This window comes from Mustela putorius, unplaced genomic scaffold (assembly GCF_011764305.1).
Source record: "Mustela putorius furo isolate JIRA1106 unplaced genomic scaffold, ASM1176430v1.1 tig00537227_pilon_pilon_pilon, whole genome shotgun sequence".
Taxonomy (NCBI): domain Eukaryota; kingdom Metazoa; phylum Chordata; class Mammalia; order Carnivora; family Mustelidae; genus Mustela; species Mustela putorius.
Genome location: NW_025422368.1, coordinates 3,326,450 through 3,349,816, shown reverse-complemented (window position 1 = coordinate 3,349,816; position 23,367 = coordinate 3,326,450). Strand labels below are relative to the sequence as shown.

Here is a 23,367-nt window from a genome sequence, read left to right as displayed (position 1 = left end):
ATGCAGCTGTGTGTTCATGAGGCTGGTTGGATCTGCCCTGCAGATCAGAGAGTGGGGGACAGGGACACACAAACCAGGACCCAAACAGTCTGGAAGTGGGAGCCAATAGACACAGGAGACTGGGGCCCAGCGGCCCAGCTGGGCAGCATGAAGCAAGAATGAGGGCTGTATGTCATGACCTAGAACCAGGGAGAGGGTTGGAGATCAGCAGCCTGGTTGCCTGGGCAACACGGAAGCTGAGGCCACCCTGGGCATGCTAGAGAGTGAAAGGGCATTTCCTCCAGCTGGCAGCCCTGTGGTGGGCACAGAACCTGTCCAAGATTATCCCCAACCCCGGCCAAATGTGCACCCACCCCAGGGAAGTCTTTCCTCACCACCTTGGGGACAGGAGGTGCAGTACCTGGGGCTGCTGGCAGAGGGCAGTGTGTGTGCACAAACTACAGGCGCCAGAGAGTTGTTTCTCCCATTTAGAAATTAGCAGTCTGGGGTTAAAGCCTCTCTGCCTTCGGCTCAGGTCATGATCCCGGGGTCCGGGAATCGAGCCCCGCATCGGGCTCTCTGCTCAGCGGAGAACCTGCTTCCTTTCCTCTCTCTCTGCCTCTCTGCCTCCCTGTGATTTCTGTCTGTCAAAATAAATAAAATCTTTAAAAAAAAAAAAAAAAAAGAAAGAAATTAGCAGGCAGTGACTACAGGGGAATGTGTCTCCATAAGAAGATCCAGTGCCCTCCATCCTGCACTCAGCCCGTCAGCCAGGTCCCTGGGCACAGTCCTGCTGTGGATTGATGGGTCTTGAACCAGCACACGGCCGGCAAAGAAGGCCCCTGCACACAGGTTAATAATAATTATTATAATAACGACTAACATCTCTTGGCTCGAAACTGTATTTCAGGCACTGTAGTACTCCCATTATCCCCTACCATAATCTCAACACTCTTCTACGATGAGAACTTTGTCAGTTATGAGGTGTCCTATCTGGAGGTACGGGCTCTGCCATTAGACTGGGATTCAGCTCCCAACTCTGCCATTTACTACACAACATCAGTTGGTTTCTTTTACCCCTCAGAACCTCAATATTCTCATTAGTGAGATGGGCATTAATATAATTGCACCTTATAACAATAATACCCATCAGATTGCTGGAAGAATACATTGAGTTGCTAGCTTTGAAGCGCTCAGAAGTGTCTGTGCCGAGAACAGTGCCTGGGCCAGCTTGTATCAGTCCTATTTTGCAAGGGCAGGATCCCACACTAGGACACAACTAGCCATTGGAAGAGGCAGGATTGGAGGCCAAACATATGACTCAGCCAGTACTAGCAGGTGGGCCCTTTGCCTGAGACTGTCCTGGCTTATGCCGGTCATCTGAGAATCCCGTTCAGCCTGGGTCCAGAATCAGTGTTCCAGTTTGGTCAATAAATTGTATACACTGCATATGCACAGATGTATGTCAAACTCAAATTTATTAACACAGATGTGTTTCATCACGCACAAGCCAAGTCATTGGGACACATGTGTATGCCCCGAGCTCCTTCTTCCCACCCAGGGTGGGCTAGACTAAGCCACGTATTCTTGCAGGAAATGTATATTGCATGCCGTGAGCCAGACTGGGGACCCTGGAACAAGGGGTTGAAGGGGAGTGGGATGAGGGGACAGACGACTCGACACCAGGAAAATAAAGCCCCAAGTATAATGCATATTGGGAACCGGTGTCATGGGTGTTTGGGGCTAAGACCTTGGGCAGGGCGCTGAACCATCCAGGCCTTTGCTTGCTGGCCTATAAAGTGAGGGGACAGGGAAAGGGAGAACAGTCACGCCACCAGTTCTAATGCTTCCTCTCATTTAATGCTCAGTGACTTTACTGGAGTCCACCTGGAGGGACCAGAAAAAGCATGAGCAAGGCAGGTGGCATTTCAGCGGGCCATGAAAGATGAGCCGGCTTGCAGTAAAAGGGGTCTGGGCGGCTCTACAACTGAGGATGCTCGCTGCTCTCGGCGCTGGGCCCAGCTTCCTTCAAAATGTCTACTTTTCACGAAATTCTCTGCAAGCTCAGCTTGGAGGGTGATCACTCCATGCCCCCAAGTGCATATGGGTCGGTCAAAGCATACACCAATTTTGATGCTGAGCGTGATGCTCTGAACATTGAAACGGCCATCAAGACCAAAGGTGTGGATGAGGTCACCATTGTCAACATTTTGACCAACCGCAGCAATGAACAGAGACAGGATATTGCCTTCGCCTACCAGAGAAGGACCAAAAAGGAACTTGCATCAGCGCTGAAATCAGCCTTGTCCGGCCACCTGGAGACAGTGATTTGGGGCCTATTAAAAACACCTGCTCAGTATGACGCTTCTGAGCTGAAAGCCTCCATGAAGGGACTGGGGACTGATGAGGACTCCCTCATTGAGATCATCTGCTCAAGGACCAACCAAGAGCTTCAGGAAATTAACAGAGTCTACAAGGAAATGTACAAGACTGATCTGGAGAAGGACATCGTTTCTGACACATCTGGTGACTTCTGCAAGCTGATGGTTGCCCTTGCAAAGGGTAGAAGAGCAGAGGATGGCTCTGTCATTGATTATGAACTGATTGACCAAGATGCCCGGGATCTCTACGATGCCGGAGTGAAGAGGAAAGGAACTGATGTACCCAAGTGGATCAGCATCATGACTGAGCGGAGTGTGTGTCATCTCCAGAAAGTATTTGATAGGTACAAGAGCTACAGCCCTTATGACATGTTGGAGAGCATCAAGAAGGAGGTCAAAGGAGACCTGGAAAATGCTTTCCTAAACCTGGTCCAGTACATTCAGAATAAGCCCCTGTATTTTGCTGACCAGCTGTACGACTCCATGAAGGGCAAGGGGACTCGTGATAAAGTTCTGATAAGAATCATGGTCTCTCGCAGTGAAGTGGACATGTTGAAAATTAGGTCTGAATTCAAGAGAAAGTATGGCAAGTCCCTGTATTACTACATCCAGCAAGACACGAAGGGCGACTACCAGAAAGCGCTGCTGTACCTGTGTGGTGGGGATGACTGAGGCCCACGACGGTTAAGCATCCAGGAGTGGTGCTCCTTTGTTTCCAGCTAACAATTCTAGAAAGTAACTTATGACTAATAGTCCCCTTGCGCCCGTCCCTGCAGGGATGGCGTATCACCCGCTCCCCATCCTTAATGCAGTTGCCTAAGCATTGCCTGCCTCTCCTGTCTAGTCTCTCCTTTTAGCCAAAGAAATGAATATTCCAAGGAGTTGGAAGTGAAATCTATGATGTGAAACACTTTGCCTCTTGTGTACTGTGTCATAAACAGATGAATAAACTGAATTTTTACTTTAAAAAAAAGGGGGGGGCCTGGGCACCCGCGAGTGAAAAATCCTATTTGTAAAGGTCCTTGGGAGTGAAAAGGCCTGGCCTGCTGGCAGAAAGATCAGAGGATAAGGCTAGGGATGCCGGAGGAGGAGAAAGTGTCACGGGCACCTTGAATGCCCCCCTCAAATGAGGCTCATCCTTGGAAGGTGGTCTCGCCCTTGAGGATTCTCCTGTTGAGCACCTTGAAGAAGTCAAATGTGGAAATGGATTCTGGGAACACAGACACCCTTGTGGAAACACACGCACGCCTCAGAGAGCCCCCTTCTTCACGTAATTTCCCTTCAGAGACGGAATCGCCGCTTGCCCACATGTTACGGATTATCTTTGCTAGTTGCTTATTTTCCCTCTCCGCATGGACTGTAAGTTCTATGAGAGCAACGTCTGTGCCTGTGGGTTTACTCTGCTCCTCCCAGTGCCTGGATCACCTCAGTGTGTAACTACTGTATATACACAGCGGACATGGACGCATTCAGAAGCCTATGCGTGTGCAAGCCTCAGACTCTCAGAATGGGCTAGAAGAAGAAAGCAGGGCCTTTGTGGGGGAACAGGGTTGAGGTGCATTGGCAGGAGAGCCAAGAGGTAAGGAAAAGGAGGGACTGACCACTCTGGAAAAAGAGGTGCTAAGTGTGGGGCTGTGGGTACTTTCGAGAAGTAAAAAAATCCCATGCCTGCTCTCGGCATGCCCCAGCTCCTTGCTCGCTGCGAGTTTACATACACGCCTTGCACTGTGTGGACGGGTGGCCCAGTGCCCAGGAAGCCCCAAGCTGCCCAAAGGCATGTCAGTAACAAACTCAACCGCTGACCAGGAACCACCCTCACCAGTCCCTACTGGGCCAGAACGGGACAATGGAGACTCATGTCCACCCAGAGACCCAGAGGGAGGCAAGAGTCAGATGGAGAAAAGGCAGAGGGGCGCTGTGGATGCTGACAGCCCGGGCAACATATTTGACACTGAGAATCCAATGGCTCTGATTGTTTATTGCAGGAGAAGCAGAGAACTGGACACGACCCAAAGCAGAGGACAAAGAGAGCGCCCTGGCTGCAATGGCCACAGAAAGGCATGGGGACAGAGGAGTTCACACTGGCCACAGGGAGACATCCACATAGCTGTGTTATCTCTGTGTTGGGGGCAGTGACCCAGTGAAAAACAGCCAAGGGGGAGGTCACCCCCTGGGATTTCTCACTTCACAGCATGCACTGCGTGGAGTACCACAGGACTAGGGGATGGCACGGGGATTGCGGCCACAGAGGAAGCACCTCCTGGCCTGGACAGGGCAGGGGCAGGGGGAACAGCTGGACCCTGCGGCTTTCTGCTCACAGAGCCAAGGGTCACCGCCAGCCCTTCACCTCGAGGCCTTCCTGGCTGCACAGCTGCCGCCTGAGCTCTTAGGCAGGGGATCCTTGAACTCGCTGCTACAGCTGCCTTTGGTTTTGACGTCCATGGCTGCTGGCTTGAAGCTGTAACTGCTCGAGGCGCCAAAGCCCACGCTGAAACCAGCCCCTCCTGCCCCTGCACCCGTGTTACTGATGACAGCTGAAACAAGGAGAGAAAATGCAGGATTGGGGGTCTTTCTGGGACATCCCGGCCCACTCCCTCAGTGCCTACCCTGTGGGGACAGAGTCCCTCTGCTAGGCTTTTCAGTGTCCTTGGAGGTTTTTGGCAGTATGGATCATTTCTCAAGGATTTGGCCCCATGTATTTGACCTCCTGTTAGTCTGTGTCCCTCCACCAGCATCAGACTTGGAGCCTTTGTGGGCTCTTTCAGTGAACCTCCCCCACAGGACAGGCCACATGAACCAAGGCCCTCATGGAGGCCTCTGGTGCTGTCCCCGTGGAAGGGGCTGCGGGCCGACACCCCCTCTCCTGGGAGAGTGCCTCCCTCTGCACCTGCACTGTCTCTAGCTTTTCAGTCTGCAGAAGGCTGTTACGGCCCGCCCTCAGTCCCTCTGACTCCCCAGTTCCTTCTTACTACAAGCTGGAGCCTTGATTTCGGCCTGGCCTCAAGAGAAATACAACGTGGCCAGTAAGCCTCATTTTAAAGACTTTGGATTGATACACTGTTAGATATCCTTTGATCTCTCTATAGGCTTTACTTTTGTATTTCATGGTATTATTTTTCTCCATCACTGCTTCTCATCGGTGATTCAAGCCAGCTCCCTCTTGCTGCCCCTGACTCTTTCCTGAACCCCCTCTAGTGTCATGGAGTTGGAGGCTCAGACTTCTGGAAGGTGACCACCCCAAACCTGGTCCTGCAGGTACTTACAGATGCTCACAGAACTTGGATGTTCACCAGACATCCTGGAGAGAGAGAGGAAAGGCAGGTAAATGCTCTGTAAAGCAGGACGGCTTCTCTCCAGGGGGTCACAGAGGTGCCACGGTCCCCCCCTTCCCCCCTCCCTTCCCCCTTCCACACACACCCCAGTGGGACGTCCTCTGGGAAGGCTCACTTCTCTAGCCATCAGAGTGGCTCTGGGTGATCTGATGGGTGGGGTCATTGTGGAGGCCCTGCTCACCTCTATTATGCCAGTGGTCTCACACAATTAAGAGGAATGAGTCCACCTGCTCGCTGGGTCCCAGGCTTTGCCAGAGTGACCTTACACTTAGCTGACTCTTGGAAGCCATCTTGCCCCTCCCCCCACCTCCCTAAGCGTGCAGCACAAAGGGCCAGGGAGGCTCTGTTTCTCCAAAGCTGCTGATGTTCATATTTCCTCTCCCACCTCCTCTTTGGGATTTTGACAATGCAGTCCTTCCTGCAGCCTAACTTTGGTCTTTCCTGTTGTACCATGTCAAACCCATTCCCTATAAGGTGTTACCCAGTAGGACCTGAACAGAACCAAACTGTTTGCCTTCAGTCTTCCTAAGCAAAGAGGTAACTGCTCCAAATAAAAGATATCTGGCCCCTACCTGCACTCCTCGCCCTCCAGCAGCTTGCGGTAGGTGGCAATCTCCATGTCCAGGGCCAGTTTCGTGCTCATGAGCTCCTGGTACTCGCGCAGCATTCGGGCCAGCTCCTCCTTAGCTTGGTGCAGGGCGGCCTCCAGCTCGTCTAGCTTGGCCCGGGCATCCTTCAGGGCGCAGTCGCCCCGCTGCTCAGCATCGGCGATGGACGTCTCCAGGTTGGAGCACTGAGGGGCAAATGCATTTAGCGCTTTGAGTCAGAACACAATTCTGAGATCCTGGCCAGACATCCCCTCTCGTTTGGTACTGACTGATAGTGAATGCATTAAGGTCCTCCTAGTTTCTCCACTTTGGCACATCGCTAGAGATGAATCTGTCCTTCTCCTATCTCCGGGCACAGTTCACCTCCACTCGTGCATTGTCATATGAAGATGGCCCTTCCCTCCCTTGGGAGAGAGACGAAAGGCACCGAGAAGGGGAGCCTCCTGGGCCTGTGGCTCCTGTCCTCTTCCTCCCAGTCTGTAACACTGGCCACAAGATTCCATGCCACCCTTGAAAACTTTTGGGGTAACTAGCTTAATTCTGCACCACAGTTGAGGTTGTCTTGAGAGATCCTGCAAATTGTAAATAAAACAAAAACCAAAAACGAGAGAGAAAGAAAGATAACAAAGGGGGGGATACTAATAAGGTTACTACTAATAAAATTTCTGTCCAATAAACCTGCCACAAGGAGACTAGCTCCCAAAATTCCACAGAGAATCCTGGTATGGGGCAACACTCTCAAAAGATACTTTTGTGAACAACAGGTCTCACTAGCTTACAGACACCCACTGTTAGGTGGGAAGGGAACTTGCAGTATGAAGCTGGGGATATCTATGAGAAGGTGCCAGGGGTTTCTTGAGTCTTTTAGTCTTGGGAGGTTTTTCCCATCACTCGGCCAAGTCTTGGTGGGATCTAAATATGGCTTCTCTTTTCTGGTGTGTCCCCTTCCTGTGGAGTCAAATTTGTTTCACCCCAAGGAGAGCAGCCGGTCCCAAGGCTAGACAGAATTCTAGACTATTGCCCGGCCGGTGCCTCCCCCTCTGCCAGGCAGACCCCCCAACCATGCAAACACCCACAGTGTCTGGATGAGTGGTTCACAGCCTCTGCAGAGATGCCTAGGACCCAGCTGTCTGGCCACAGAAGGCCATGTCCCGTCCTCGGGACCGTGGAGGTCTAATCATTCAGGGGATGGCCAGACACTCTGTGACCTGAATTCTATCAAACTGTGCTCTGCTCCTTTTCACTGACCGAGGTCCTACAGGGTGAATCGGGGAGACTCCTGGGTCTTGTGAAAGTGGCTTAAGGTGAGAAGGCATGAAATCTGGGCACCCTTGGGAACAATTATCACATGGATCCTGGGATCACCGAATGCCAAGAGGGTCTGCAGGTGACACCATACACTTCTTCAGTGGAAAAGCCAGAGGGCAGGAAACCACCTTGGCTGGGGGCCCTCAGTAGGAGCTGCGATGGGGCCTAAGAATCAAGAGTGAACCCCACTGGCTCCCCATGGAGGACATCTTCCCTGACCTCCCTGATGGCATTCTGATCACAAAGTCACTTTCTAGTAATAAGTTCACCCAACCGTGAACATGTAACATTTTATTAAATAAAATACTATAATTGGATACTGAGGGCGGCCTCAAACACCTTGTGTTTTTCTTTCATTTATGCAGAAATTAATTAAATGAAAACACCAAGAGTTCTTATTTAAGAGGTCTTTTTTCTTCCCCTCACCATGAGCCTGGTGCACAGAGATGATGTGTGTGCATGTGTCTGCATGTACATGTGGGGCGTGTGTGTGTGCGCGCACGCACAGGCCAGGGAGAGTCCACTGAAGAAGAGGACATGGGGACAGGGCCACTTGAGTTGTCTGGAAAGCTCAGAGCCTTTGTGCCAGCCTCCACAAACTCTGGGAAATTCACGAGTTTGCTTGCATCAGAAACATCAGTGAGACCAACACTGCACCCAGGGTCATGGGGTCACTCAGTGCCAGGCCACCACACACAGCACAGCCACGGGGGTGGACAGACACAGAGCAGAGCCCTGGGCCAAGCCAACAGAGGAAGGCTCTCTCTCCTCCCCTCTTCTAAACTCCATGGCTGGGCTCTCCCTCCAGCATGGATTCATCACGTGAAACCTTCAAACGGCTCCTTTTAACCTCCTGCATTGGGTCTAAACTCCACTGCCCCACTTCGAAGGTGCCCCTAACCTGCCTGTCCTGTGTAGTGATGTCCTGCCACCTGCCACCCCAGCCATCGTGGAACTTCTGCTTGGGGTAGGTGTCTTTACTCCCTGCACACACGCGATGCAGTGTCCACACTGGACCCACTGCTCCTGCTGGCTCCCTCACCAGGACCCCTACCCGTCTCCTTCCTGCCCATGCATCCCACCTCCTGCAGGAAGCCTCACTGGGGTCTGCATTCTGTTCTGGCCAGTCGGGATCCTTAGGGAGCAGGCTGCACAGTGGGTGGAATGCTTCGCCCTTCTATGTGGGCTCGGGCTGTTCCCTCCTGAAGGATTACACATGCCCTAAGGAGGGGCTATGCCCTGTCCTTGTTCCGCATTTAGTCTCATACCTTGGGTGCGCAATAAACCCACTAGCTGACTCATCTCATGGAACCCACCTGCTTCTTCACATTCCCTATCTCAGAGCGGATCCTCTGGATCAGACGGTTGAGCTCTGAGATCTCAGCCTTGGTGAGTTTGAGGTCATCCCCATGCCGGCCTGCGGTGACCTGCAGCTCCTGGATCTGAGGTTGGGGGACAAGAGAAGAGGAGCCCAGCACAGTTGGGAATTCACCTCTTAAGTGTGTGGAACATGGGGAGTGGGAGGAGGACCACATGCTGTTCTCATGGCCTGAGCAACAAATGCACAGTGAGGAGGAAGAGAGGGGAAGGAGGAGAGGGGAGGGAAGCGCGTGGGGGAACCACCTTTTCCTTCTCCACAAGAAAGCCCTGACCCAGCTCAGGAGGATCTTCGGGCTCACAAATGTGAAACCCTTGGTGGAAGTAGAATATTCCTCATTTTGACAAAGCAGGAAACACGAAGCAAAGCCAGGATAGATGGATTATGCACAGAAACGGTGTCAGAGTCTCCCCAGGGTTGTGGCTAGTGTGGCCTCTGCTGTCAGCAAGGGCAACCGCAGGGCGAGGGTTGAGCCCATATATGCCCCCAGCACACGCCGAGACTGTGAGGGACCTCTCGGCCCCAGAGAGGGAGACATTTCCACAAGGCCCAACTCCAAGACAAAGGAGGTCTCAACCCAGCCTGGTACACACACCACACACGCACATGCAGGCAGGCAAGAGGAGAGAGAGGCAGCTGGGGTCCCTGGGCCTCGGCACACCTGGCATGCAGCCCACCTTGGTCTGGTACAGTGCCTCGGCCTCGGTCTTGCTCTTCAGGGCGATCTCCTCGTACTGGGCACGGACCTCATCGATAATGCTGTCCAGGTCCAGGTCCCGGTTGTTGTCCATGGACAGGATGACGGAGGTGTCGCTGATGTGGGACTGCATCTGAGCGATCTCCTGGAGAACAGTTAGGGAAGTGGAGCCACTTAGAGGGTCTCCACGAGGGGAGCCCCTCTCCTGACCCTCCCTGGCAAATCTCTTGAGGCCCTTCCATGGTGGTTGAACTCCACCTTCAGCAGAGCCCGCCAATGCCGCTGCCTGCCGAGAGCAAGGTGCCCGCATCTGGCTTTCAGCCCCAGTGTGGGACCCCCCTCTCCATCCTGCACTCAGGACTGCTCCCACCCCTGTTCCACGCTCTGTAGCAACGGCCACCCTTCATCTGTAGAATTAAGTCTGATCTCCTTAGGTGGCCTGCAGAGCCCTTCCAGAGTCTCCAACCACCTTCGCTTCTCCAGGCCCCACTCACTTGACACAGCTCAGACCGCTCATCGCGCTCCCTCAGGCTGCACGCCAAGCCCTTCTCAGCACCCCTGAGATCTTCCTCATCCTTCCCCAGGAATCTTCCCTGACAGCTCGGACAGAATTCCCTACACCTTCCTCTGCTCTCCCAGGCCTCAGCCACAGACTGTGACTTCCTAGGGGACAGGAATCATCCCTTCTTCTTCATGGCCTCCTCAGAGCCCACCTCACTGCTCCACAAACATCAGCTGCACGGAGCTGCCAGCCTTTGGTCCACACATCCATGCAGGCCAAGGGAAAGGAGCCACTCATGGGAGAAGCAGACCATGCAGGAGCTCCGTGGAATCCTTACCCCTTCATAGAGGCACTTGAAGAATTTGATCTCATCCGTCAGGGAGTCCACCTTGGCCTGGAGCTCCACCTTGTTCATGTAGGCGGCATCCACATCCTGGGGGGCCGAGAAAGAAACCAGCTGCCTTCCCCTGCCCTCCCTGCCAGTTGTGAGGAGACTCAGGTTCCCTGCTCTCCCCACTCCCCTCACCCTGTGCTTCCCAGTGGCTGAGCGCAGACCAACCGATGTGCAGGGCAATGGCCGTGCCAGGAGTGTGCCGAACGTCTGGATTCTAAGCGGGCAGACTCTGGGAGCAACACGCATCCCAGGCAAGGGGACTCAGACAGAGGAACTGAGAAATGAGAACCGCAGCCACCCCTGCCCAAGGGACTGAGTGACCCACAGAATCCCTTTCCTCAGCCTACCAACACCACCGTGTCAGATACTCAGGGAGACTCCAGGTTTCTTCCCGCCCTCCCTGTTTCCCTCTTACCTTCTTGAGTACCACAAACTCATTCTCGGCAGCTGTTCGTCTGTTAATCTCCACCTCGTACCTGTGTGCGGCAAGAGAGAGGCGGTGGCATTGTCGTTGGGATAATTCAGTTCTGCAAACACTCGCTGAGCAGTCAGTGAGCACGGCTGTGCCAAGAGCTGCATGGCCGTGACCTCCACACTGGAGTTCCTGCATCCCTGGGGTATGCACAATGATCAAAAGGGACCTTGACCAGAGTAGGTTTAAAGGAATCAATGTGCAGCTCCTTAGTTCACATGTAACCTACCCTACAATGCCTCTGCCCAGGAACGCACCTGTGATGGGCTTCCACCATCCCTCATCCCTTTCACAACTACCCCTCCCTTGTGACAGCAGAAAGACACCCCTTCTCCCAACAGGGACATTAATTAGTACAGTGCATAGCCCAGGGTGCAAAACCTCTCAGACACCAAACAAACACTATCCCGACCTTTGAGTTGTATGTTCTGCTTGTTTTTTATACATATTTCTGTTCCAGGTGAAGCAAGGTCTTAGAAACAGGATGTTTGGATAGGGCCGGAATGTTCTTCACACAGATACATTGTAGACTGGGGAGATGGGAGTATTGATCCCTTACAGACCTCACTATTCCAACTCTTATTATTGTCAAAGAATGTATTGCAGGATATTTGCATTGGGAAATGAAATAGAACCCTGGAAAGAAATAACTAATGCTAGCAACTGGTTTCTTTCCATGCCCTGTCATATGAGCTATCCTTTTTAGCTTCTTACTCCTTCCTAAGGCAAGCAGCTGGCTGCCAAAGGGGGGAAAGCCTTGTCAGATGACAGTACAGGCTAACGAAGTGGGTTATTTTAGAAATGCAACAGGAACATTTTCTGAGACTGCCAAATTGTGTTAGTTACACTGGATAGTACACACAGAAAACAATTCATATGATTTATCTCAGATTCCAGGTGTGTTATTTAAAAGGTAAATGAATACTTTCTTGTATCAAATTATATTATGATAGGGTTGTTTCTATTATAATTATCATTATCTCCTATTATCTCAGAAAATACTCCATTTTTCTTCCTCCTGTTAATAAATAAGAGCATATGCTAGTTGCAGACTAGTTTTTAGCTTATCTTTTTGTTTCATAAAACACACAGAAAAAGTTTGGTCATGATGGCTATCAAATTAATGACATTTATTTGTCGTAATTTTTCTTTATTTACTTACTTCTAGAGACTAAACACCAGAGCATACACAGATACACACATTTATAAAGAAAATCAATGCATTTTTAGTACTATTGACTTTATCAATAACCCATGATTTGTAAAATACATTACGATGCACAATTAAAAGTTAAGCCATAACAAAGTGCAGGTTAATTTTGCTTGTCTTAGAGCACAGATGTATTAATTATATCAAATCGACACCACTTTAATCTCCAGTGCTTCCAATAACCTATTGTACAAGATGTTACCTTTAGTTTGCAGCTAACAATTCTTAATTCATTTCCTTATTTCATTTCACCCCACAGCAACCCTATCAAGTAGATCCTATCATTATCATCTCTCAATTTTATAAGCAAGGCAAAGACTTTTCCAAGGTCACAAAGCTTGTCAAGCTAGGATCCCAGTGACATCAGGGAAACAATGCCTTAGATTTGCCTAGAACTTCGGTTCTTTAAAGAGATGATGATAATACATTAGTAACAGCATTACCATCTCAACAGCTCTTTTAGGTGGTAAGGCAAGTGTCAGTTTCTGAATTTTACAAATATTAAAACTGAAGTCCACAGAGAACCAGGAGGCTCACCCATCATCAGCTCAACTGAGTGGTATTTCCAGAACACCTGGTCTTCCAGAGGCAGCAAGACCTTTGGCGGCCTCCAACCTGACATTTGGGCTGTGCCTGGAAACCCCCTCTTTTTTTTTCCAGAATTTTGCTCCACACTGTATTCACGGTGTGGATTGAGATTGATTTAGGCTTCAATTTCCCTCTGAATGCCATTTGATCGCAATCCACACTGTATTCATTTCACTTCCTGGGGGCTCTCTGAAAGTGCTTGTCAAGCCTGTCCCCAATCTGGATGTTTTCCGAGGTGAGAGACCATGCCACCTCTTCCCTCAGGACTCAGAACAGAATTCCACTTGAGGGTAGTTCAGAATAGGGACGGCCCGGCAGACTGAACGTGGAACAAGAGAAATCGCTCAGCTCTGACCAACTCTATCCCCTTGAATTGTGGAAGAAGTTACCTTTCCCTAAAAATCCTGGCACCTGGAAGCAAACTTCCAAAATATCAGATCATGCTAAGCAGGGATGTGTCATGCTTTCCTCACTGGCTCAAATCCAGGAGAAATTATTTCTGGTTTCAATGCCTTAGATTTGCCTAGAACTTCGGTTCTTTAAAGAGATGATGATAATACATTAGTATTATCTCAATCCACTTTAATGGTGGGATTTTCAATCTTTCTCTTTAATGGTGGGATTCAGCAGCACAGAGACACCTCAACATGAAAAAAGTTTTCAAAACTTCTATTTGCTTAGCTTTAGGATTTGTTCTGGGATCGGTGTTATGGTTCACATTCTAGGTACTCCCACGGAAGACCTCACTCAGGAGGAGCTACAAAGCCATCTGGGTCATCCATCTGGTTTTGAGACAACTCTCCTGTACTCACTTCTCCATTTCCAATGTTAAAAGTTGGGCACACCATTTCCTAGAAATTCAGGGCACCACCCTAGATAGATCTTTTCTCTTCCTAAGCTCAACCTGTCTGGATCTCCCCGGCTCCCCTATGAAAAAGGAAATAGCAAATGTTATAGTAAGGGATCGAAAAAGGCAAAAATGCTGACTCCAAATCGAAATCTCATCTGTAATCAAGACCCTCCAGGGGCAGATTCTCTGCCTTTCCACTCACCTCTTCTTGTAGTCCTCCACCAAATCCTGCATGTTCCTCAGCTCTGAGTCCAGCCGCACCCTGTCACCTGTCTGTGTCTCCAGCTGTTTCCGCAGGTTGCTGATGTAGCCCTCATAAATGGGCTCCAGGTTCTTCCTGCAATTGTTCAGGTCCAGCTGCTGTAGTAGGTTCCACTTGGTCTCCAACACCTGGTTTTGCTGCTCCAGGAACCGCACCTGGGACCCAAAGGTGGTCATAGCCCAGAATCCCCACGCTGTTGCCTCTCAACAGTGGGGAGATGGCCCCAAAAATCAGATACAGTCATCCTACAGTGGGAGGCAGGAAAGAGCAAGATGCATCAGAGAATAGATTCAGCCATGAGGATGTGCTTATCTGGGTCTCCAAGACAAGAAATAAGACTCAGTCTAAAAGAAATCAAGGAGATAGGTTTAAGCAATGCTATCAATGAATGCCACCATGAGTTATCATGTGATGCAGGTAGATTCTTTTGCTGTAAATGCTGGGGTTTTCAGAGTGAAGGAAGATGGGAACCAAGGGAGAAACAGTAATGGGGGAATAGGACGGAAGGTCATTTTGGTGGTTAACCTGTCCTCTCTTAGGTGCAACCTCAGTTGCTCTTGGTTGGCTGGTTTCTTTGGTTTTCATTTCAAAGTGGGTTATCACTTTACAAGGTTCCTGCGTACTTGACAAAAGGTCTCACACGTTTGGACTCAGAAACTTCAAGCCTCTGCTACTCACTAGCCTTCCTCTTCTTCCCTTTCTCTAGCTTTAGGGAGAGAAGAGAGTGTGAGGGGGAGGAACAGACTCTGAAGAGGAAAAATGAACCCTATCTCCTGGGATAGCAGCTCTGTTTCTTCTACTCCTGCCCTCTCACCTCCGTCCACCTCCCTTCCCCTTCCCAGCCAAGCACAGTGGTGAGGGACACAATCTGCTGTTGCTGTTCTATCAACCTGGGCATGTTTCTTAGCCTCCCTCTGTCTTGGTTTCCTCATCCACGAAGCAGAATGATGACAGAATCTTGGGTCACGTGTGATATATGAGGGCCCCTTGGGACAGCACCAGGCACTAACTAATGTCAGCTTTTATCTGGATTATGTCCCCTGTGAGTCATGGTCTAGATCTTTTGCCCAGGCTTGGATATAGAAACCTATTCCTTCTCTGCTCTATATCCTTTGGGGTCACTGCCTCTGAGACACCAGGAATATCTTCCCTTTTAAACCCTGCATGTCCCCCTCCCCTCAGACACACACAAAATCCACAGATGTAACTTGACAGGCCCTCCTCAATAGCCCCACCCTTCCATTTTCTGGTCCTTTTCTCTCATCTCCTCCAGAACCCTTCCTGGCTTATACCCCCAATTCCACTTCCTACCTTTTAAGTCCTTTCCCTTCACCAAGCATCATGTCCTGAGATACTCCCTCGTCAGTATCCCTCTGGTGCTCCTGTCCTGGATATGTGTCCCCATCTCCCTGTCTGATATTGCCAACTCTCAGAGGGTCATTCCATATGTCTCCTGCCTGTGGTGCACCCCCTTCCATCCCAGGGTCTTGTCCCGGAAGGAAAAATTAGGCTTCTGTTAATCATGGGGTGGGGATCGAGAGAGTGAGTGAGAAGCTCTGTTCCAATCCCTTTATAAACATCCAGTTCATCCTCACATCATCATGTGAGGTAAGAGCCACTGTTGTGCCCATTTTATAGATAAGCAAAGGGAAGCTCAGAAAAGATAACCAGGTTGCCCAAGTTTTCAAGCAACTGTCAGTGGCAGAGGGAGTACCCCTGGGCACACTGGTAGCTGGGGGCCAAATCCACATCTGAGGACCCACCTTGTCGATGAAGGAGGCGAATTTGTTGTTCAGCGCCTTGATCTGCTCCCGCTCCTGGGCGCGCACCTTCTGGATCTCGGGGTCCAGCTCCACATTGAGGGGGGCCAGGAGGCTTTTGTTGACGGTGACCTGAGGGATGCCGCCGGGCGGGCACACGGACGGACAGACGGGTCCCAGCCCCGCGCTGCCGAAGACGGTGCCCACGAAGCCGCCCAGCCGGCCGCCGCCCGAACCAGAGCAGTGGCCCAGCGCGAAGGCGCCGCCCCGCCCGGCCGCGGCGCACAGGGCCAGGCGCCGGCCGCCCCCCAGGCTGAAGAGGCTCCTGGAGCCGAAGGCGGCCGTGCCCTTGACGCCGGCCCGGAACGAGGCTGAGCTGGTGCTCACCCGTCCCGAGATGACGGCCGAGCACCCGCTGAAGCCTGTGCGCTCGCCGGCGGGGCGGTGATGCAGCTGGCGGCTCATGCTGGGGGGACGGGCTGCGGAGCGCGACGCGAGGTAGGACAGGTGCGCAGAGGGCGGCTCCGCTGGCCTGACTCGCTCCCCCCAACCCCTTAAATAGCCGGCTGCAGGCAGCCTAATTTGTAGGTCGGGAACATCTATTAGCTACATGGGGCCTCTAGGTTCTCCGTTTAGGAAATTACCACTCCTCCCTGAGATTTTTGTCTCCCCCACCCTGAACTCCTCACGAATTCCCTATAAAATGGCCCTGAACCCTGCATTTGCTTTGCTTACCTCCTGCATTATAATAATTTGGCTACCTTATCTCCACTTGCTGCCCTCCAATTACTAGGGTTATCACGGCCAAGATCTATGGTAGAAGCTTCCACTGGGTCTGCTCCCACCAGGTAGAGGAGCGTGGTATAGGGGAGCAGATGTCCAGGCCAGCTCTGCTTCAGAAGGACATGAACAGGATCAAGAATATTCCAGAGAATCATCCTTAGCCTGTCAGCTAGCTACTGCTTCCCCCAGACATCCAGAAGAGGATGGCTCTATCCTGAGTACTGGGTCCCAGAGGGTAGAGACATCTGGCCTATCTGCAAGGAATTCTCAGTCTGTTGGGGGAAGGCCAGACACAGGGACAGAGTTCAGGCCAGTAAGAGCTCTGGTCACAAGAGCTGGGGCGGGGGTGGTGAGGGGCAGAGGGGGGTTATTTTGGGCCAGAGCTCAAAGAGTTCTCTAGAAAAACATTTCTGTGTTTTATAAATTATATATATATATATAATTTATAATAAATAAATAAAATGAGGGAGATACTAACTGGGAAGAAGGGAAGGGGGCCTGAGGAGCTGGTACAGGAAAGTGGTCTGGAAGACAGTCTTACATGAGTTTGAGTTTTTTCTTTTTCTTTAATTGCAGAAGAGAATCATCCATCCCATCCCAGGAACCCCCAATCAGAACATTCGTTGCCCTGGCATTTCTGATTTTGGATCAAAATGTGACTGAGTATTAAGAACAAGTTAAGAGGGGCACCTGGGTGGCTCAGTGGGTTAAAGCCGCTGCCTTCGGCTCAGGTCATGATCTCAGGGTCCTGGGATCGAGTTCCGCATCGGGCTCTCTGCTCAGCAGGGAGACTGCTTCCTTCTCTCTCTGCCTGCCTCTCTGCCTACTTGTGATCTCTGTCTGTCAAATAAATAAATAAATAAATCTTTAAAAAAAAAAAAAAAAAAAAAAGAACGAGTTGAGAAGGGCCAAGAAAGACACCTCCAGTCTGAAAAATCAAGAACTAGATTCTTGAACTTCATTCCAAATAAGCTCATAAGTATCTTTTCCAATACAACCCACTTTCCTTTTTCCAATTTAAGTTGCCTTTAATTCTCCTCTTCTGTCAGAAAAGCCCCTTCCCATACGGCTCTTCTGGTACCCAGGTGGTATTCTATTTCATCACTCCTATTTCTCAGTCTGTCTGAGTCCTGGGTGTGTGTCCCATTTCCACCATCAGATTAATAGGTGCCTGGATTAACCCTTCCCTCCCCTGCTCAGCCAATGCTCAGCCCTGGCCTCGGCACCAGGGACATTCAGGATGAGTGTGAAACAGACAAGGCTCATCGCTGTGCCCCCAGTTATCCCCTGGGGCCTGGGCTCTTCTTGGAGCCCTCATGGGGTGGTCAGGTGGCACCTGAGGGTAATTGAGTGACACAGCCTCAGCTGAGCCAATAACAGAGCATAATAACAACCAAGGTGTTTACCCCACAGGGAATGAGGCTGGGAGGGAGGGGGGGAGGGGAGGCATCGGTGAGTGATCAAGATGGCGCCAGCCACAGATGAACAGATAGAAGAGTCTGGAATATCCTGGGTGGGAAAGATGGTGGGCTCTCTATGCTTCTTCAGGGGAGACCCTGTAGTCCATTTCCTCTGGATAGGGAAGAGGCAATGTCAGTGAATCTGGGCGATCAGCAGGCCCCTCAAGAAACTCAAGGTTGTACTTCCCATTATTTCATGAGATGCTTCCTACAGCCCATAAATTTAACCAGTTTTCTTTCCACAAGTACAGAAGAGAGTTTATTAACTCTGGTCATTGAGAATAGAAAAGCGGAAAAGTATTTCAATTGAAATAGGAGAAACTTACATAAGATTGTCTTTTCTTTTTTTTTAAATGGAAAAAAAATTCACTTTAATGACTTAAAGATTTAATGTTAAATGACAATACTCCGGTTCAAGTTTCCCTACCAGAATCCCAGCTGCTTTTTTTTTTTTTTTTTTTTTTTGTAGAATTTGACAAGGTAATCCTAAAATTCACATGAACATAGAAGGAAGCCAAAATAATCTAAGTAATCCTAAGGAAGAACAAAGATAATTCACATATTCTGATTTCAATACTTATTAAATGGTTACAAAAATCAAGACACTATTATACTAGTGTTAGGATAAACATATAGACAAAGGTAAAAGAATTAAGAGTTCAGAGATAAACTCTTAAACTTATGATCAACCAGTTCATAAGATTGTCTTTTGAAGGAAGCCTTTGAAGTCTCCTTTTTTCTGGAAACTTCTTAAGAATTTGAGATACCCATTCCTGTAGAACCAAGCCACTTCTGCCCAGGGTCAAGGAAGAGGAAGGACAACCTTTTCTTATCTTCCTGTGAGGGAGTTGACAGACTGGATGAATCAGGAATTCCTGAACCCACAGGCTCACCTTTCTTATAGACACAGACCAAAGTGGCATGTCCAGGTTTCAGAGGCATTGGATGTATGGGGACAAGGCCAGATCAAAAGGTGGCTGAAGCCTGGGAGGAGGGCTTCTCATGGCAACTGCCTCTGACAGTGTCTTCCTGTGTCATCTTGGGCCCCATGACTAACTCCACCATTAGTACTGGGTGAAAGCAGCTCAACAAAAAAGATAGACAGATGGCTCCTCCAAGCAAGGATTTGCAAACATGCTGTGATTAAACAGGTTCTTGTTTGCCCTGAAACACTGGTTCTTAGGAGAGTAATAGGTATCATGCAGGGAAAAAAGTGTGGGGATGGATTCCCTGTTGGGTTTAAAAAAAAAAAAAAGATGAAGCCGGCATCACATTGCCATGCTTTTTCAGTCCGTCACTGTGGACCACTTAGGAAAGCTACTCTAAAGGATGCTACAAAACTCAGTTCTTTCCAAAGACGGTGACTGGAAATAAGGTCATTAAAAAATGAGGGTTTTTTCCTACTTTTTAATATTTCTGAATTTTCTCATATGAGCATATAGTGTTTTTACAGGTGAGTTATTTTAAAAACAACTACATTTTTTCATGTGTCTCTTAGCCATTTGTATGTCTTCTTTGGGGTTCATCATCATTAGCCATGAGTGAGATTCAAATTAAAACCACATTGAGATACCATCTTACACCAGTTAGAATGGCCAAAATTAACAAGACAGTAAACAAGTGTTGGAGAGGATGTGGAGAAAGGGGAACCCTCTTACACTGTCGGTAGGAAGGCAAGTTGGTGCAGCCACTTTGGAAAACAGTGTGGAGATTCCTTAAGAAATTAAAAATAGAGCTTCCCTATGACCCTGCAGTTGTGCTACTGTGTATTTACCCCACAGATACTGATGTAGTGAAAAGAAGAGCCATCTGTACCCCAGTGTTCATAGCAGCAATGGCCACAATTGCAAACTATGGAAAGAGCCAAGATGCCCTTCAATAGATGAATGGATAAAGAAGATATGGTCCATATATACAATGGAGTATTATGCCTCCATCAGAAAGGATGAATACTCAACTTTTGTATCAACATGGATGGGACTGGAAGAGATTATGCTGAGTGAAATAAGTCCAGCAGAGAGAGTCAATTATCATATGGTTTTGATTATTTGTGGAGCATAAGAAAAACATGGAGGACATTAAGAGAAGGAAAGGAAAAGTGAATTGGGGGAAATCAGAGGGGAAGATGAACCATGAGAAACTGTGGAGTCTGAGAAACAAACTGAGGGTTTTGGAGGAGAAGAGGGTGGGTGGTTAGGGGAGCCTGGTGGTGGGTATTAAGGAGGGCACGTATTGCATAAAGCACTGGGTGTGGTGCATAAACAATGAATTCTGAAACACTGAAAAGAAATGTAAAAAATAAATAAAAATTTTTAAAAAATAAAATAAATAACAACTACAGGGGCACCTGGGTGGCTCAGTCAGTTAAGTGTCTGCCTTCGGCTCAGGTAATGATCTCAGGGTCATGGCATCAGCCCACATTGGGCTGCTTGGTCCCTGCTTGGTAGGAGTCTGCTTCTCCCTCTCCTCCTACTCATGCTCTCTCTATCTCTATCTGTCTGTCTGTCTCTCAAATAAATAAAATATTTACCAATAAATAAATAAATAAATAAAACTAGAGAAGAAAGGAGAGGTAGGCTGACTTTAGTATCAGAAATAAAGTAATTGTTATTGTTTAAAAAAAAAATCCAGTGTCTTCTAAACCTTTGTTTGATCATAGAGCCCTCTTTTTGGCCAAATATATCTTATAGGAACCAGGGTTTCAAGGAATGTACTTTAAGAGACACAGAACAGGGGCACCTGTGTGGCTCAGTGGGTTAAAGCCTCTGCCTTCGGCTCAGGTCATGATCCCAGGGTCCTGGAATCAAACCCTGCATTGGGCCCTCTGCTCAGCAGAGAGCCTGCTTCCCCCCTCCCTGCCTGCCTCTCTGCCTACTTGTGATCTCTGTCTGTCAAATAAATAAATTAAATCTTTTTTTAAAAAAAGAAAGAGACACATAACAAGTTCTCTCTATTTCACCATTAGATAGACTAACATTTCCCAAATCCAGAAGACTTACAATATCTCCTTAAAAACATGAAGGCAAATGAAATATAATTACTGTAGTGTGTGGCCTGACCTAGCTTATGGCACTGTGCCCAGCATTACACTGTTAAAGCCAAAGGCAGGTTGTTTGCTTGGACCAGAGCGCCTGTGCCTGCACCATCCCAGCACCGCTCAGGGGGAAAGAATTCTCTGGCTGGTGACCGATGTTGGGGATCTACACTGAAGAAGGCTGTGCCAGAGACTTCCAGGGCTTATTAAGTATCCTCCCTCTCCTCCTCATTTCCCAGCCTCCCTGGGGGATTGGTCAGGGCTTGGGGCCATGTCGGCCAGTTAAATGTGAGGGGCATTGACATGTGTTGATTCTAGGATGAGGCAATTAGCAGCCCATGTGTCTCCTTCTCTCTTTTCCCCTGTCCCAGTAACCTTGGAGACCATGTGTCCTGTGTGGCAGGGCTACAAGCCAGAAGCATGTAGGTCTGTGAGACATGCACTGGGAGAGCCACGTGGGAGAGCTGCCCAGATCCACCATGGACTGTGAGTGAGAAGTGGACCTCTGTTGCATTAAGTCAAGCCACTCAGACTTCAGGATTTGTCCTTTGAGGCCATCAGTGTTAATATTCTGGGTCTAAGTATAGAAGTCGGAAGGTAGAAATATCTCTCAATAGCCAATACTTTTTCTCTTGAGTTCCCGTTCATCAAATAATCTGATGGCTATTAGACCTTCTCTATCTCAAGTCTCCCTTAGGCTTTCTGAAAGACTCATCTAACCTAGTAATACTAAGAGAGTTAATAGTAACACTGATATAATAGTAACTATCTTGAGCATATACTATGCAGCACATACTGAATTAAATAGTTTTCATGCACTCTTTTGTTACATTTAATTCTTATTTAATTCTAATAATTAATAATTATTAATCAAATTATCTATTAAATAAATATTATTTATTTAATTTTTATATAATCTATTATTCAAATAAATTTGAATTTATTGTTTATATTAATTTTATTTTATTCATTTGAAATTTAATATTTATATTAAATTTAAATTTATTATTTAAATAAATTTAAATATATCTAACTTATTTAAATTGTTATTCTAGGGGCTCCCGGGTGACTCAGTGGGTTAAAGCCTCTGCCTTTGGCTCAGGTCATGATCCCAGGGTCCTGAGATGGAGCCCTGCGTCAGGCTATCTGCTCAGCAGGGAGCCTGCTTCCTTCTCTCTCTCTGCCTCTCTCTCTGCCTGCTTGTGATCTGTCTTTCAAATAAATAAAAATAAAATCTTTAAAAAATTATTATTAAAAATAATTAACTTTAATTAATTTTAATAAAATTAAAATAAAATAAATTTTAATAAAATAAATTTAATAAATAAAATTTAATAAAATAAATTTTAATAAAATTAAAATAAAATTCTGCCACTGTTAAGTGTTGTCCCTCTCTCCCTGCCCATAATCTGCATGTTGTTAAAGATTGCCTACTCCCTAGAGCATTGGCCTGAGAAAAGCATGAATCAAAGGTGCATCTGCTGGGGATGGCTGTTGGAGAGGAATCCTGAGTGTCGCCAGACCCACTGTGACCCTATGGTCCGTACAAGGATCTCTTTCCCTCAGATTAATTAATTTTAATAAAATTAATTCTTAATTAATTTTCAATCTCACAAGTTTATGTGGAAACTTCTATTATTAACTTTTTACTGATAAAGAATCTGAGCCTCATGGAGCAGAAGTGTTTTGCCTAAGTTGAACAGTTAGTGAATGACAGAGGAGGACCAAACCTGGGTTCCTCTGACACCCAAGATGTTGGCTGATCCCGAGAAACTACAACATAAAATCCCAGCTTCATAGCAGATTTTTTTTTTTAAAGTAGCCTCCACACCCAGCATGGAGTCCAACCTGGGGCTTGAACTCACGACCCTGAGATCAAGACCTGAGCTGAGATCAAGAGGTTCCACTCCATAAAAGATTGAAAGGACCTCTATGATGTGGCTGCTACCTGCCTCCCCAGCCCCAGACGCCTCTACTCCCTCCCTCTCCACCTGCTGGGCCTCTTCCAACCTGTAACTTCACACTCCAGCAATCAGACTCGTTTTCACCATGCTAGTGCCTCTGACCACAATGCCCACCCCCTCCTCTTGTCTGCCGGTAAACTCCATCATCTAATGACTCTGCACCTGTTGCTTCCCCTGACCTCCCTGGAGCTCCTACTCTCCTCTTTGCTGTCTCTGTATCTTCTTTGGTTGCCAGCATCTCTCCATGTTACAGTTAACATTTCTTATGGTTATGTCACCATCCAGGGCAGTGAACCAGATTTATATATCTCTGTATGCTCAACATTAATACATGCCAGACAAATGCTAGATATTCAACAAGTATTCCTCGAGCTGACCACAATTTCTTTACTGGCCCTGAGAGTG

At 48.4% G+C, this 23,367-nt stretch overlaps 2 protein-coding genes across 2 annotated transcripts; one reads left to right on the top strand and one right to left on the bottom strand.

Annotated features, from left to right (window-relative positions):
- Positions 1–1,979: 1,979 nt before the first annotated feature.
- On the top strand, positions 1,980–3,333 carry LOC123389971 (annexin A2-like). The gene has a single exon (XM_045073140.1). The coding sequence runs from the start codon at positions 2,013–2,015 to the stop codon at positions 3,030–3,032; it is 1,020 nt and encodes a 339-aa protein (XP_044929075.1). The 5' UTR covers positions 1,980–2,012; the 3' UTR covers positions 3,033–3,333.
- Positions 3,334–4,329: 996 nt separating this feature from the next.
- Positions 4,330–16,236, bottom strand: KRT72 (keratin 72). Its single transcript, XM_004774680.1, has 9 exons — positions 15,725–16,236; positions 13,902–14,116; positions 10,995–11,055; positions 10,523–10,618; positions 9,664–9,828; positions 8,925–9,050; positions 6,265–6,485; positions 5,624–5,658; positions 4,330–4,894 (listed from the first exon to the last, which is right to left on the bottom strand). The coding sequence occupies exons 1-9, from the start codon at positions 16,184–16,186 to the stop codon at positions 4,704–4,706; spliced, it is 1,572 nt and encodes a 523-aa protein (XP_004774737.1). The 5' UTR covers positions 16,187–16,236; the 3' UTR covers positions 4,330–4,703.
- Between the last annotated feature and the right edge of the window lie 7,131 nt (positions 16,237–23,367).